At 51.4% G+C, this 14,739-nt stretch overlaps 5 protein-coding genes across 5 annotated transcripts; 2 read left to right on the top strand and 3 right to left on the bottom strand.

Moving 5' to 3' along the window:
* Nucleotides 1-52: 52 nt before the first annotated feature.
* Nucleotides 53-1,439, top strand: ASPSYDRAFT_130518 (CCDC174 family protein; the record flags this gene model as incomplete). Its single annotated transcript, XM_040840562.1, has 1 exon — nucleotides 53-1,439. One exon carries the CDS (start codon nucleotides 53-55, stop codon nucleotides 1,133-1,135), a length of 1,083 nt encoding a protein of 360 aa, XP_040704704.1. The 3' UTR covers nucleotides 1,136-1,439.
* On the bottom strand, nucleotides 1,335-3,650 carry ASPSYDRAFT_776302 (uncharacterized protein). Its single transcript, XM_040850903.1, has 8 exons — nucleotides 3,064-3,650; nucleotides 2,583-2,990; nucleotides 2,454-2,531; nucleotides 2,185-2,396; nucleotides 2,025-2,136; nucleotides 1,869-1,973; nucleotides 1,639-1,817; nucleotides 1,335-1,586 (listed from the first exon to the last, which is right to left on the bottom strand). The coding sequence occupies exons 1-8, from the start codon at nucleotides 3,477-3,479 to the stop codon at nucleotides 1,534-1,536; spliced, it is 1,563 nt and encodes a 520-aa protein (XP_040704703.1). The 5' UTR covers nucleotides 3,480-3,650; the 3' UTR covers nucleotides 1,335-1,533.
* A 2,038-nt stretch (nucleotides 3,651-5,688) lies between these two features.
* Nucleotides 5,689-6,179, bottom strand: nhp6 (high-mobility group nucleosome-binding protein; the record flags this gene model as incomplete). The annotated part of the gene is made up of 4 exons (XM_040851845.1): nucleotides 5,689-5,721; nucleotides 5,784-5,905; nucleotides 5,960-6,055; nucleotides 6,107-6,179. 4 exons carry the CDS (start codon nucleotides 6,177-6,179, stop codon nucleotides 5,689-5,691), a joined length of 324 nt encoding a protein of 107 aa, XP_040704702.1.
* A 2,761-nt stretch (nucleotides 6,180-8,940) lies between these two features.
* Nucleotides 8,941-10,327, bottom strand: ASPSYDRAFT_42705 (centromere protein H). The gene is made up of 3 exons (XM_040846509.1): nucleotides 10,031-10,327; nucleotides 9,795-9,963; nucleotides 8,941-9,716 (listed from the first exon to the last, which is right to left on the bottom strand). The coding sequence occupies exons 1-3, from the start codon at nucleotides 10,206-10,208 to the stop codon at nucleotides 9,347-9,349; spliced, it is 717 nt and encodes a 238-aa protein (XP_040704701.1). The 5' UTR covers nucleotides 10,209-10,327; the 3' UTR covers nucleotides 8,941-9,346.
* Nucleotides 10,328-10,489: 162 nt separating this feature from the next.
* Nucleotides 10,490-14,596, top strand: atg11 (autophagy protein ATG11; the record flags this gene model as incomplete). Its single annotated transcript, XM_040849200.1, has 3 exons — nucleotides 10,490-10,557; nucleotides 10,663-10,774; nucleotides 10,835-14,596. The coding sequence occupies 3 exons, from the start codon at nucleotides 10,490-10,492 to the stop codon at nucleotides 14,594-14,596; spliced, it is 3,942 nt and encodes a 1,313-aa protein (XP_040704700.1).
* Between the last annotated feature and the right edge of the window lie 143 nt (nucleotides 14,597-14,739).

Genomic DNA, 14,739 nt, shown 5'->3' with positions numbered 1-14,739 from the left:
AGTTCTCCAACATCCAATCAGTCCGACATCAAACAATAACAATCAAGCCACAATGTCCAATCCAGGACTATACGGCCAAAAGCCCCAAAAGCAATCCACATCCGATGCCCCTTCCTCATCAAACCTTGCCTTCACAACAACCCTCTCTTCCCTTATCGCCTCCGGCACCAGCGACAAAGACTCCTCGCGCCACGGCCGCACTCGACTCTCCAAATCCTCCAAATCAGATATCTTCGCCCGCCCCAACAAAGGCGCCCAGAAGCGCGCGGCTGCCGATCTCCGCGATGACGACGACGCAGCCGTCCGCCAGGTCCACCAGTCCTCGAAGGACATAGGGTCCGTGGACGCCGCGACACTGCACCGCTCGAAGCGGCGGATGGAGGAGAAGGCGCGGCAATATGATGATCTGAAGAAGGGTCTTTATCTCGCGGCCGACAGTGAGAGTGATGATGATCACGGGCCGAGCGCAGACGCATATCTATCGCGTCTGCGCCGGAAGGAGAAAGAGGGTCTGGTTGATTTCGATAAGAAGTGGGCTGATGCGGAGCGGGAGAAAGGCTCGGATGATGATACGGATTCGAGCTTTGAACATACGGACGACGACGACGATAATGCGTCGGTGGTTTCATACGAGGATGAGCTTGGGCGGACGCGGCGCGGGACGAGGAAGGAGGCTGCGCAGGTTGCGAGGCTGAAGAATGAAGCGGGTGAGAAGGAGCAGGAGAAGGAGCGCTGGCGGCCCTCTCGGCCGGAGAACCTGATCTATGGGGCTACGGTACAGAGCGAGGCGTTCCAGCAGACGGATATAGCTGCGGAGCAGATGGATTATCTTGCGAAGCGGAGGGACCGGTCGCCGACGCCGGACGAGGTGCATTATGATGCTGATGCGGAGGTCAGGAATCGGGGGACAGGGTTCTATGCGTTTTCGAAGGATGAGGAGGTCAGGAAGAAGCAGATGGAGGAGCTTTTGAATGCGAGAGTGGAAACGGAGAGGGAGCGGGATGCTAGGCAGGAGAGGCGGGCCGAGAGGGAGAGGGTGAAGGATGAGAGGAGAAAGGAGATAGACAAGTTGCGCGCGAAGAGGCGTGCGGAGATGTTTTTGTCTGGTTTGGGGGATATAGGTGTTTCGGGATAGCTTTTCTTTCGTTGCATTAACTGGCGCTCGGTTTGGTAAAGCCCATTTGAGATACCCATTATGTTGGCAGGTTACTTTATTCTAAATCTAATATTGCAACTACATACTAACAAACACTCCAACCCCGTTCATGCCCGTCCCTATAACTCAATGCGCCATGCTAAGCCAAGCCAAGCCACTGACTTGTAAATCCAAGTGTCAAAAACGCGGAGATTAGCTCAAATAAAAAAACAGCATAGAAGCCGTATCAGTCGTAGACGCATAAATCATAAGTCATGTCATGCTTCTGCAGGGCATGCCAAGCCCTGATTAGTCTTTTTTCTTCTGTCGTAAAAGTAACTATCGCTGCCGAAATTTGAAGCAAACAAAACAATATATTAGGTCGTGATGTAGGTAAATTAGATGCGCTCGCTGGCGAGTTCTGCCATGGTAATTCTAAATCCGTCGGCATCTACTTTGACGTTAGAGTAAGCCGGAACAGGGGAGAGATGCATGAAACGTACCGTCTCGGTCTGTAAACTTCAATAAGTGTCCGCCTCTCGGCGTTGTTGGAGGTGTGTACTCGGGGAATGTAAATATAGTTTGGCGGAGCTCGCGGAGCAGAATAACTTTTGGATCGGGCCTTTGAAGCCACCGGGGATCAAGAATCTGGTCCGTTATGAAGGCAGTCCAGATGGGCGACCTATCATTTTGTGTGAGCACCGGAAACTCTTTACCCCAGTTGCATGCTTACCTCTTCATCTCGCCTTTGTGTACTGAGGCTTGGAGTCGTACTACTCCGGTGACCCTATCCCGATACACGCGCAAGGCGTGAATGAAGCCATCGTCCAAGATTGGCCTATAAAGTTAGCCTCGTGCACTCACAAGGGCTTGCATCGGGGTGTCTTACGAGCCGAAAAGTTCTTCTTCTTGGTCGAGCTCAAAGTCACGAATCTGAGCCACAGGCTTGCCTGAGTCTTGGGAGCGGAGCGCCAAGAACGTGCAGAAGAAAAGGACCATGACTATGCATATCAGCGCTGTTATCAAGAACCCCCAGTTCAAATAGGTACCTTCAATTGTAGTGAACTTGAGGTTCGCCCACACTATCAATTCAGATCCGCTCTTCCGTCGTCGGCACAATTGGAGGCATGACGGGCCGTGCCGGACGATCTCCAGCAAATTCAAGGGCAGGCAGTAATGCTCCCTAGATGCACTGCATACTATGCGCGCGCGGTGGTCCTCTTCGCGAACATAAAAAAGCACACGAAAATTGCCAAAAGACCTATGCAGTCAGTTTATTAGCCCACCATAAACAGGAAAGCACAAAAGGCGTCCTCACAATTCAATCACTTTTCCGTAGCCTTCAGCGTCAAGCCAATCATATAAGTCCGGGCGAGATTCCCCGTAACATAGAGACCTATCTCATCTATTAGTAAATCCTTTCCCATAGGGAAGTCGCAATTCTTACTTATCTCCCCTGCTCGGAACCCGGGTGTTTCCACGCGGTTGAAAAAACACCTGTGCCGCCCAGTGCTCGTTCAATGCACTGGAACCCAGTGAATGACTAGTGGCCGAGCTAGTCACGGGCGAGCCGGGGACACCAGGGGCTAGAAGAGGTGTGTCAAAAAACGACCCAGAGGATGGTGATGTAGGCGTTGGCGACAGATGGGGCGGCCGGGCACGCTCGTACGACCTCTTGGTGCGAGGTTTACGGTCACTCACTGGACTCCCAGGTGCGGTGCTGTTGCTGCTGGAGGAGGATGCTGAGCTCATGGACAGTGTACCAAATCGCCTTACGAGACGGCTATCCTGCTGCACTAATAGATCCTTGAACCCTTCGCGGAGGCGAGACATGAGCAAGAGGTCGGGGCCTGCTCTGCGAATAGACACATGTTGAGTTAGCTTAAGCTAAGGCCAGTTACGGCTGAGGTCAATGTGAAAGCACGCACTCTTTTATCAATTCCTCCAATTCCTTCATAAAGAATTTATATTTAGTTAATCGGTTCGTTAACGTCTCGCCCGACTCGTCCAGGAAAAACCTGGTCATACTATCCCAGGTCCGTTGATGTGCGGTTCGACTAGAGCCTTTGCGGCCCTCAAGGCCGCCAAAGAATTCGACGATGTCATCGAGAGTATACTGCAAACTGGCGCTCGCCAGTTCCACATCTGAACGTGCGACGTTGAAGATGGTTCCGTAATGGCGGTGTCGTGACAGGTCCTCTAGAGATTTGAGAGACGAACTTATCGTGTACAGATCGGCGATAATGATGGTGATTGCAGTAGCATTTTCCGGGACATGGTCACGAAAGCGCCGGAAGCCAGCGGCGACATCTTCTGCGACAGTGGCAGGAACGCTCAGCGCCATTGTGCAGTTGTGTATGCCAGGCCATGCAAGGCCGGGGAGGAGATCGGCTCGTTATATACGGTGTAGATGACGGAGGAGAAAATGCGGAGAAACGGTGAGCGGGAGAGGAACCAACTGTCAACAAGGGTCAAGCAAACAGGACGGCCGAAAAGACAAAGAAAGAGCACACGGATAACAAACCCTTGCTCTGGTACTAGATAGGACAAAGAGCGGGAGGAAAGCAGCAGGAAAAAAAAGAGTCACGGAGAGGGGCACTTTTCGGGCCAGCTCAGAAGCACACAGTCGGAGAGGGAATATTCTTGCAGGAGTCAGAAAGTGCGGTGCTACCGGGATCGTCCCTCGTATGCATATTGATCGTATTCTCTCCGAAACGGCCAGAGGGAAGAACTCCACCAGAGTCGGCCAGGGAGAACAAAGACGGGACTTAAAAGAACAGGCCCATTCGAGTCACCCACCCACCCGCAGAACAAGAAGATGGAGCGCTGCAAGGTGGGGTCAAGAAAGTCAAGAACAGGCTCAGACATGCGGCTCTCGAGACAGATTTGGGATAACCCTGGCGTTGACGGAGGGAGGGTTGACGTGGTCGCGTCTAATTAGCCTTGCAAGAACGAGCGGTGGTGAGGGTGCAACCCCGCTGCAGGTATAATGCTGCTGTTAACGCCATCACCTGACGCTGTCATGGACAGTATGCGAACGCTAAGGCTGACTCTGAAACATCTCTATTCCAGGATTCTTAACATACCAATGCTTAATCCAGCTTGTTTGCCGCCTTGAAATAATAAGCATGTCTACTGCTTGTCAGATCGCTCTGGTTTCACGATACGACCCACAGATAGTCAGACAGAGCCCACTTGCACGGCGGCGCTACTACACCGTATAGCCAGAAGACCGAGGCATCAGAAATTGAACCAGTCTACACCATGCTAACACTGAGAAGCAAGACATCCCGAACGGTATACACAAACAGCAGGGCTCCAATCAAATGAACAAACTATCCAGAAAGGTTTCCTATTTCTTCCAGACACGCTCTCCGCCTCTACCAGAGGATGAACCAGACCGTCACGCGACTTTTGATGCACGCGGTCCAGGCTCGATAGGCGGTTCTGAGTCCCAATTAACTACGTAGACTATTTTCCGAGTTGCGACGCCTGCACATCTATCGACGACAAAACAAACCGACAGCCAGACGGGTGGTTGGACATAATTGGCACAAAGCAGACCGAGACGAAATCAAGGCCTCTCTCTCCATTTACCAGTGATGGCGAGTGTCTCGCATCCTACAACGACACAGCTACGGAAGATGGTCAAGTCTTTTATGTTCGTACCACGCATTTTGATGCGGCATATGCCTCGGATCTAGAAAGCATTGAACATCTACCCCAGCAGATATCTAACTGGAGAGTCTGGCCGCCTGAAGCAAACAATGAAGTATGGCCACCAGTGGCTGCATCATTATCTAGCTCAAACTCATGGCTCGCATCCCCGCCGTAGCTTGCTAAAAACTACCTATCGCTCCGATATTCATGTAAACATATGTAAACATCGGAAGTACTACTTAGCAGTAGAAATGAGAGGTAACGATTAAGCCCCGAGAGCCTCAATGCAATATTTCCCGTTTTCCAGTAATGACTCGGAAGATCTCGGAGATTCTCCGCCGTGGCTGCCAACGGCCTCTACGGAACAAGCCCGGCTGCATAGGATATTCCTCGTGGATTGGACCTGATATTGAAGCCTCAGGCACCAGACGGAGATAACGGAGCTCGACGCGTGGGCGGTAAACAATGACGTCCTCGCGTTGGGAGCTCGGGCCATCTTCCATTGTTCTGCTTGATGTGGCGCGCAAAATTCAAGACTTTCGAGCTACACGCATTCAATGGTGATATTACTACAGTAACTAGGGATCTGAGTGTGTAGCTGCACTCAATCGTATTAAAGTTACCCGAAACAAAGTTCCCCGACGACCTGGCACCAGCGCCGAGCACCTCAGATTCAAGCAAACCCAGTCCGTACGCTACATTCCCATTGAAGACCCTTCATGAACAGAAAAGCAAGCACAAACCACCATCATCCCATCCCAGAAGCCGTTAACAGATGGCATGTAAATAATGAAAAGGGCGACAACAAATTGAGATGATTATCAGCGATAAGGAAAGCAAAACACACAACGCCAAGGGGTCAAACGACGCAACACCTAATACGAATAGGTGATTTAGGACGATTCTTCCTCGTCGTCGCCGCCAGCCTACGGTGCAATGGGCGATCAGCAGTTGCTCTCTTTGAACGGGAGACAATACGTTTACATACCTGGTAAGCTGCCTTCTCATCCTCGTACCGCTTCTTGTCAGTGGCAGCCTTGTCCTCGTAGGGCTTGCGGTCCTTGTCGCTAAGGGCCTTCCACTTCTCACCGAGCATCTTTCCGACCTGGCCTGCGCAGAATTAGCGTCGAGTGATTCCGTCATGGGTTAACCACATGATCTTACCGAAACTGATGCCGGGGTTCTCTTCGCGGACCTTGTCGCGGTTATCATTGGCAAAGAACATGTAGGCGGAGAGACCACGCTTAGGGGCGTTGGGGTCTGTTAAGCGCTTATTAGCTGAGGTCAAAAGCAATTGAGAGGACAACTCACCCTTCTTCCTTCTGCCGCCAGTCTCGCCGCGGGTGGCCTTGGTCTTGCGAACGGGCTTGTCTGCCTTAGGCATGTTGAGAGTTTGGGTCTGCTGACCTGTTAGCGGATGAAGAAAGCCGGGATGACGAATTCCGACAGCAAAGCATGAAATTGACAAAGGAATTGGAAATAAAACACACGGGCGACAATTGTAAAACAAAAGTAACTGAGTGAGAAAAAGTGTTGTGATGACGCGCACAGGAAAAAAGAGTGTGGTGGGCGGATGGGCAGTGCGCGCGCACCCAAACAAGAAGAGCGCGGTCGCAAGTCGGGTAATGACACGAAAATAAAGCGCGCAGAAGAGCAACCTACCTGAAAATGAAGTTGAAATGGGTATCAAATTAAAGCTTGAAGTTGGCGTTCGAAGCCTGTGTATGTTAGCCGGCCGTTCGGTCCGCGAACTATACGCTGGCGCCGCAGATGCGCGATAGCAAGATGGCGCAAGGATGAAGGAAAAATCGACAAAGACGAAGATGTCAGAGTGTGAAGAAGTAGGAAACAAGCAGTTGGAAGAAAGGAGAATGTGGTTGTGTGGGTGGTGAAGAGAGAACGCGTGAGAATTGAGTGTTTATCGAGTATACTCACCTATGCGGGTGTACTTTTTTGTATGGGAGAAAATGTATGGGAGAGCGTAGTGAGTGAAAGCAGAGAGAAGAGAGAGGGAGAGGGGAGAGTAGTAGTAGTAGGAGGGCGAGGGCGAGCGAGCGACGGGAAAGCGGGCCATCGATTCTTACCAGCGCTTTCAAGGGAAGGGGGGCACAGCAAGGGAAGGAAACGAGACGCTGCTCCAGCTCTGCGACTGGCTGCCCGCCCTGCTGGAGAATGGCCCGTACTGTACCTTACCGTTTTGTATCGTTATTTTGCGACCGGCACCAGTGGACTTTCTGCGTGATTTCCGTCACTCACACCTGCGCTTTGGAGCAAAGTTGGCAGAAAAGAAGCCAGATTTTTTCCTAAGAATGTCACTGCAGTAATTCTCAAGGTCAAAGATTCAAAATTTTGTTGCCTTCATTCTTTTTCAAGGTAGTTGCACGCCACAGAGCGACTCTCAGGAGTGTAGGCGGCTGCTCCCCGTATGGAGATTACGGTACCAGTGCAATACGCAGCCTACGCCACGGCCTGGATTAGTATGTGGGTTAATCGTCTTATGGTAAAATAGAATAATATCACACCGAGACAAAGTGATAGGCTGCTGGCTGAGTGGTACCATAGATACAGCGGTCGTAGCACTCTAGCAATCAAGTTGCAGTCTACGGGAGGAGTGCGGACTGCGGCCCATCCAACTTTACATCATCCAAAAGGGCTCCGTACAACTCCGTAACAGCGGGCGAGTCGTACTACTAGCAGTTCCCCAAGCACTGTGTCCTGCTGGAGGTGCAGTCTGAGTCCTTGGCCTATGATGTGCGCGTGTGCAACTCGGCTGTAGTCATGGATAGAGAAATCTGATGGTTGCTCGTAATAATCCACAGTCATGATGCTGTGATGTTTCCATACGCCTCTGATACCTGAGGGGTTTCTTAGTGCAGTCTTTCAGCTCTGCCCTGCAGTCGCAATCCTGAGAACCTCGGCGCATCTGACGGCTCTGCAAGCAAACCAGCCCAAAAAAAAAAGAAGGAAAAAATAAAAAGTAAACCTCTTTGTTCTCTTTGTCCGCTTGAAATCTCAGAATCTGCGCGGATTAAGAAACAAAAAAGAAGGAATGAACTTTTCCCAGATGCATGGGTGACTCTCACAGTCCAAACTTTGGGAGAAGGCCTTCTCCACACGAGCTCAGCGAAATTCGTCAGCCTCTTCCTTCCTCACTCCAACCCGCCTTCAGGGCTTTTGAAACTGGCTCACACTTGGAACCTGCTTTGCATGTGTCCGGTCTTCAAGGGCTCGACCCCTCCCGCCGACCAGAAAAAAGTACCACTGCTCTCTCTCCACCGTCGACTTTGGGGTGCAGCGGTTGACCCTCCTTGCTCAATTAAGCTCTGCCTTTCCTTTGGAAAGCAGTTGTCCGCAGTCACACAGCAACCAAACGCGGTCGTCTCCTACGACTCACGAGAGCTATCCCGCCAATTAGACAAGTATATCGTCGCATTTCCTGTAATCAAGAGACTCGGCCGCCTACAGCCAGCGAAAATTACCTGTCACAATTGCCAACGGATTGTGTGGACATGCCGCTCCATGGGTTGAATCTGCTGGTTATATGTCCAAGACCTGGCAACACTGAACATGAGATAGTGCTGTTCACCCTTCACTGGGCTTGGGCCTGATAACGCCGTTTCCCGCTGGCAACTCGCCATATCCGTGCTGATACATCCAACATGACAGGGTAGGTTTACTCATCGGGTAATATGCAAAGCGTTTGCAACCGGCTGCTCGCAAGCCGAATTAACTTTTAATTACTATTGATGGGTATAGTTCAATAGCAGGGTTGCCAGTCCAACAAGGCCCAACGCTGGCATTTCATAGGGTAATCACTAATCTGGCGCGGTGCTCAGTAAGGGCCTTGTCCAAGTCCAGCGCAAATGCCACTGCATTCCGGTGCAAACAACACCACCAAACTTACTGGATTGTAACCGCTTAGCATGCCCTTGGTAGTGGTATTGTAAGCCCCGGTCAAACGCCCAGTTGGTTAATTAATGTGATATGTGATTAATAACACCGACAATAATATACGGGCGATGGTGGGGAGCCGTCGGTTTGCTGCCCCGTCCACTGCCCTGCCTCCATCTGCCTGTCTGCCCTTCTTCCCCCATCTTCGAAACTCTTCCCGTTTCCATACTGCTTGCTATTCTTGAGGCAGAATTGCACGCCGAGTCTAGCCACGTATCAGGCTGCCTTTCTCATGTGACGAGTTTCAGCGGCTCGAGTCAGCCCACCGGTTTCAAGTTCCTGCAGGATTCTTTTCGCCCATCGAAAATTGGTTCATTCAGCTTAAATTCCGCCGTGACGAATCTCCTTCCCAGCCATGATGTCACGTGGGTCTATACCAATCAACACAACAGTTAAGTATTCATTTCTTTTCTTTCGTTTCTGAGGGTAGATTCATCATTTGTTGCTTTCAGAGTCTGAGCTACCATTTGAATAATAACGAGTAATCAAGGGTATCTTATCCCGCCGTAAATAAACGCCTATCTATCTAAACACCATGTATCCTGTCAAAAGGATCTACCTGGGCCTCTATTCCGTAGCATCACAGTAATTTCCAAATCATCAATTGTTAGATTCATCGAGAACAAGAGCCATGAGGTCCTCGTCTTCTGCCCAATTCACTCCGCTGCCCACAACAATCGCGCTTGCGACGCTCTTCATGGTTTCCCATTTGGCTTTACTCTTCTTGTGGTCTGTTTCGAGTTCAGCCAATTGTTGTTTCAGCTCGGGATCGTCGAGCTGCTCTCTCCAGGAATCGTCGTCCTTTGTAAGCTCTAGCAGCTCCCGGACCAACTCTTGATTCTTCTCGTGGAGCTGCAAGTTCTCTACCTCGACAGTTGAGAGCTTCTTCAGAGTCGCGATATGCGTCTCGGTTAAATTCTCCTGCGCCAAGGACAGTATATCCCGGCGGTTGATGAGACGAAGAAGCGCCCTGTCACCCGTTAACAACATGCGCCCAGATCGATAGTTTACACGCGCAACTTGGCGCAAGGCAAGGCGTGATACTTACCGCTCAGCAGGGGTTGTTCCCTTTAAATGAACAGCCTTGAGGATAGGGTCTGTTATAAGCACGGTATTGACCGCCTTTTTCCTAACGGTGTAGGTAGCTCTCGCATCGAGCAGTTCGCGTTCTGCTGTAGCGAGGTCCTCTGCATTGTTTGTGGAGAGTGTTTCCGTTTCTGGGAAAACGTTATTACTCAGAACTGAGAATAAATTGCGGAAAATAGACGAGCTCGTCAAACATGCCTTGTTCCAAAATAGCCTTCTCGAGTTCTTGCTCCTGGATTTGGTGATATAGCTGAACGATCAAGGCTTCTTTGTCCGAAAACGATACAGTGTCTCGGGGATCGTCAGCTGCCAGGTCCAGCAGTGTGACTTCGCCGGAGCTCAGTTGAGGGAGTCCCCTGGCTTGGGACGACGACATCGAGCAGGGCCTCGTGGAGATTTCAGTACATCGCGTGATAGAACTATTATTGGAGTCTTTGCAGAAGAAGTATCTGTGAGTGTTCAGGCAGGGAGGTGCAGGCACTCAGTGAGTGGGCGGTGGAGACCAGTCGTGTGCTTCCAGACCCGCGTCATCCAAATACAGTCTAGGCTGGGGAAGCTTCTCAGGCATCCGGAAGCCTTAACGCTCTCTTATCATCCTAACATCCCGCATTCCTTGTGAAACGACTTCTGAGCTGCGCTGCTCGGTTGTTGAGGGGGATGTCTTTGCACATCTACATCGCTCACACAGGTGAGCATTTACTGGCCGACTCAGGGTCGTTCTCAACGTATGTTCTCCTCCCGGCGCATACTGCCCTTGCCTAGGCTCCCGGGCGCCTGTTCCGCTATCGGCAAGGGAATGTTAACTGACGTTGCTGACCTTCCGCCATTAGAACGGACGCTTTGCGGTCATGGATTACACAAAGCACATCTATTCAGCCTCAAAGACAGATATTGATGACAGCTCGTGGGAAGAATGTCAAGATCCAAACGCTCACCACTGAGGTATGTCCTGACCGCTCCCAGTCCATGTGAGGTATCGCAAGCTGATGCTCTTTTGAACAGAGCGAGATATTTGTGTACGATAGACGATTCGTTAGCGAGCAAGATAACGCGGAGCTCCCAAGCCTTCCTTCTCCACAGCCCCTCGTGCTCGATAATCCTCCGGATACACTCACCGACCAGAATGACCTACAAGCCTGGCGGAACCTATACCAGGCTAGGAAGACATGGGCCTCTAAATTGACGACTCGATGTGAAACGGCGGATTCAGGTATCCGCGAGCTTAACGAGCGCACTGAGATCGTCAACCGAGCTGCCGGCGTTGCTCTTGAGAATCTCAAAACCCACGTGGCTAGCCTGGAGAATCGGTTTCAGGAAGCACAAACATGGGCCAGTGATCTTGCGAAGGAGCAAAATTCGGCACTTGAAGGGTGGAAACGTGCACTTGGGAACCTGGAGAATGTTCCAGCGCGAAAGGACTTTTCGTTCCTAGGCCGGCCATCGACACCGAAGAAGGATTCCGATAGGACAACGGGGACATTACTCGACTATGTGGATGCAGAGGAGGTGCGTAAAGCTGGGTCCGAAGCATCTGTAACGTCCTCTCGCTTTATCCAGCAGTTCCAGGATATCGAAAAGGCCGTTGGAGATATTGCTGCAGAGACCCAGCGGTTGCTCGATGATGCTCCACCCTCGGGCTCCGATAACGTCGAAGGCCTCCTACAAGAGGTGGAAACGTTGGCTAAGAAAATCCAATCCGACTACGAGCATGTTCTCGCCTTGCCCAATAATCAAAAGGCCATAGCCAGTATCTCTAGACTTGCGCTGAATCATACCAAGGACATCTTGCCATCGATGTTGGAGATTGGCCTTGAGATTCGGGAAGGCTTGGGCGAAGCCGTCAACAAATATGATGCTGCGGCAAAGTCTGCCATTAACCACACGAGACTCATATCCTCTATTGAGTCGCGTCTGGCTAACGTACAATCACAAATCGCCAACCTCACTTTTCAGAGCGATGCGTTTGATCTGTTGTACTCTGTCTTTCACATGCCTTTGGTTTACGGGTCAGTTCTGATCGAGTCCGTGAGGCGGCGCGAATTCAATGATAAGATGAAGAGTGATTCATTGACATTGGCCGAGGAGATGTCCGTCTTCCAGGACGAGGAACAGCGTCGCAGAAAGAAATGGATGAAGAATATGGAAGACTTCATTTCCATCACGGATACGACTACGCCAGGAATCGAAGTCAACCTGCGAGGCCACGATTTTGAATGGCCCACGGTTAACAGGAAAGAAATCGAATTATACATTGAAGAATTGAAAGCGAAACCTGGCATGTCCAACGCGGCGCAGGAATTGACCCAAGCTTTCAAAGAGATCGATGCACCCACGCGAGTGCAGCGCCGCAGAGCGAAGGCGTTCAAACAGGGCAGTCTATTTGACCTAAGCCGCAGCTCTCTCTTACTCCATAGCGATGAAATAGTCCGGAATTTGAGGGATGAGAAGAACAAACTTGAGGAAAAATTACGCGGCTCAGAGAGCAGGATCCGAAAACTGGAAGATCTTCTTCATCGTCAAAGCCACATAGGCCGTCCAGCGAGCGGTAACTTCTCAATCGACTTTCCCAGCTCACCAGCATCGCCCCATCCTGATCACATGTCGCGGAGATCGTCGGTATCGTCACGGCGAATGTCTGCAAATCAGACATCGGAGGAAAAGAACCTCGTTAACCGTATTGTGCATCTAGAAGCCGAGCTCGCCAGTGAACGCGAGACGGTTCAACGACTACAGCGTGAGGCTCACATGGAGCGACAGTCAAATACCGATAAGATGCAGGAAGCCCAGTCCACGAAAAATGATCTTATCGGGAACCTGGAAGCTCGACAACGGGAGTTTGGGGATGAGCGGCGGTACCTGGAAGGCGAGGTGAAGCGGTTCAAGATCCGCATCGAGGAGCTTGAGGAAGAGCTAGATAGAGTCGCCGATAGCCGCGATCACGAGAAGCAAGATTCTGACGAACGTATGCACCAGCTGGAACTGGAATTGCAAGATGCACATGTCCGTGCGGATGCGGAAATGCGCAAGGCGAACAACCTACTCGAGCAGATGCAATCTCATAAAGATTCCGGGGATCGCTTCCGAGAACAAGTGGACGAACTCGAGAAACGGGACGCAGAAAGGAAGCAAAAGGACCAAGAGCTTTACCAAGCACTGCAGGGTGCCTTTATGAATCTGTCGCCAGGGGGTGCTGTGCCTGACGATGTCGCCGACATCATTAAGGCGATTGACGTACTTTCTGAAGGCTTAACGATCCACGCTAATACTGCCGAGGACAACGCTACAAAATCCGCAGCGGAGAATAAAACTCTTACGGAGCAGCTCGAGAAGATGGAGTCCGAAACTGAAACCTTAAGGAATACTTCGGACGGTTACAAATCCGAGCTGGAGAAGGCTCGGGAAGAGCTCGAACTGGAGAAGTCAAAGCTGGCTTCTTTGAAATCTGAGTTAAACGATGAAAGGGCTAGGCTTGGTGAGCTGGAGTCCAAGCTTGCGGCCGGCGAGACAGGTGCCGGCGCCCTACGTGAACATGTTGCAGAGGAGGAGCAAAGGGTGACGGATATATCTGAACAACTTGCTGAAGTGGAAGCCCGGGCCCGTCGTTCAGACGAGGAGGTCTTGCAATGGAAGAAACGGGTTGAAGCCCTATCAGAATCGGACAAACAGGTTACTGCGAAAGTTGATGTTCACACGACCAGACTTGAGGAGCTTTCACAGCAACTGTATGCTCAAGTGGAGAAGTTGGGCCGCATGTTGGAGCAACTAGGCTTCACTGTCATCCGGCAGGATGGAGAGATTGTTGTCCAACGATCGTCCAAAGTCAGTGCGCTATCCGCTACTGCTGACACTCTGGCGCAATCTGGAGTGGTCTCGGTTAAACCAGATGCAAAGCTTCTAAGCTGGATGCAGGCCAATACTCCCGACGAAGAAGCCGACAAGTTCAAGGCCTTCATGGAGTCGTTACATCAGTTCAATGTGGACATATATGGAGACGCAGTTGTAAAACGCGTGAAAGACATCGAACTGCTCGCTCGGAAATGGCAGAAAGAAGCCCGTGGGTACCGAGACAAATACCATCGCGTGCAGAGCGAGGCCCACGACAAAATTGCCTATCGATCCTTCAAAGAGGGTGACCTTGCACTTTTCTTGCCAACACGCAACCAAGCCATTCGGTCGTGGGCCGCGTTCAATGTTGGTGCACCGCACTACTTCCTACGAGAACAAGATTCTCATAAGCTCCAAGCCAGAGACTGGCTTCTCGCACGGATCACCAAGATCGAAGAGCGGGTCGTTGATTTGTCCAAGTCCATGAATGGCGGTAATCCTGATCGCCGATCAATCGGCGAGGCAAGCGATGGTGCTTCAATTGACGATGAAAACCCATTTGAGCTATCAGACGGCCTCCGCTGGTACCTCCTAGACGCCACCGAAGAAAAGCCAGGTGCACCAGCAACTCCCGGCCTTGGAAAGAGCACCGTCGCGCCAGCGCATGTCGACGCCCGGGGAAGCATCCGGTTAAAACGCACCCCAGCTGGAGGTAACGCCACAAAAACACTCACAAAGAGCCTCGACAGCCGCAGGAACAGCTCTGCTTCCAACAAGAAAGCACCAGCTCCCACATCGGCGCGAGCAAACGACTCCACAGCTGAGCTTACACGCCCAGCCGAGGGCGACACCGCTGCCAGCTCTCAGTCCCAGCTACGAGAGCGCGAGGCAGCCCCTATCTTCGATGAGGTTCGCCGCGACCTACTCCAGGGTCCGTGAAGAAAATCTTTCTAAAAAAACCCGCGGTCCTGACTTCATATGTTCTCCGAACCGGGGCTGACAGACCTATCATTCATAGGGCGTGGAACGATCCCATGACCGGATGCTCGGCGAGTACACCCGTCAACTTGGCTCCGGTGCTG

This window comes from Aspergillus sydowii (genome assembly GCF_001890705.1).
Source record: "Aspergillus sydowii CBS 593.65 unplaced genomic scaffold ASPSYscaffold_3, whole genome shotgun sequence".
Lineage (NCBI taxonomy): Eukaryota > Fungi > Ascomycota > Eurotiomycetes > Eurotiales > Aspergillaceae > Aspergillus > Aspergillus sydowii.
Note: the sequence above shows the minus strand (reverse complement) of the source record. Positions and strands in the feature narration are given on the sequence as shown.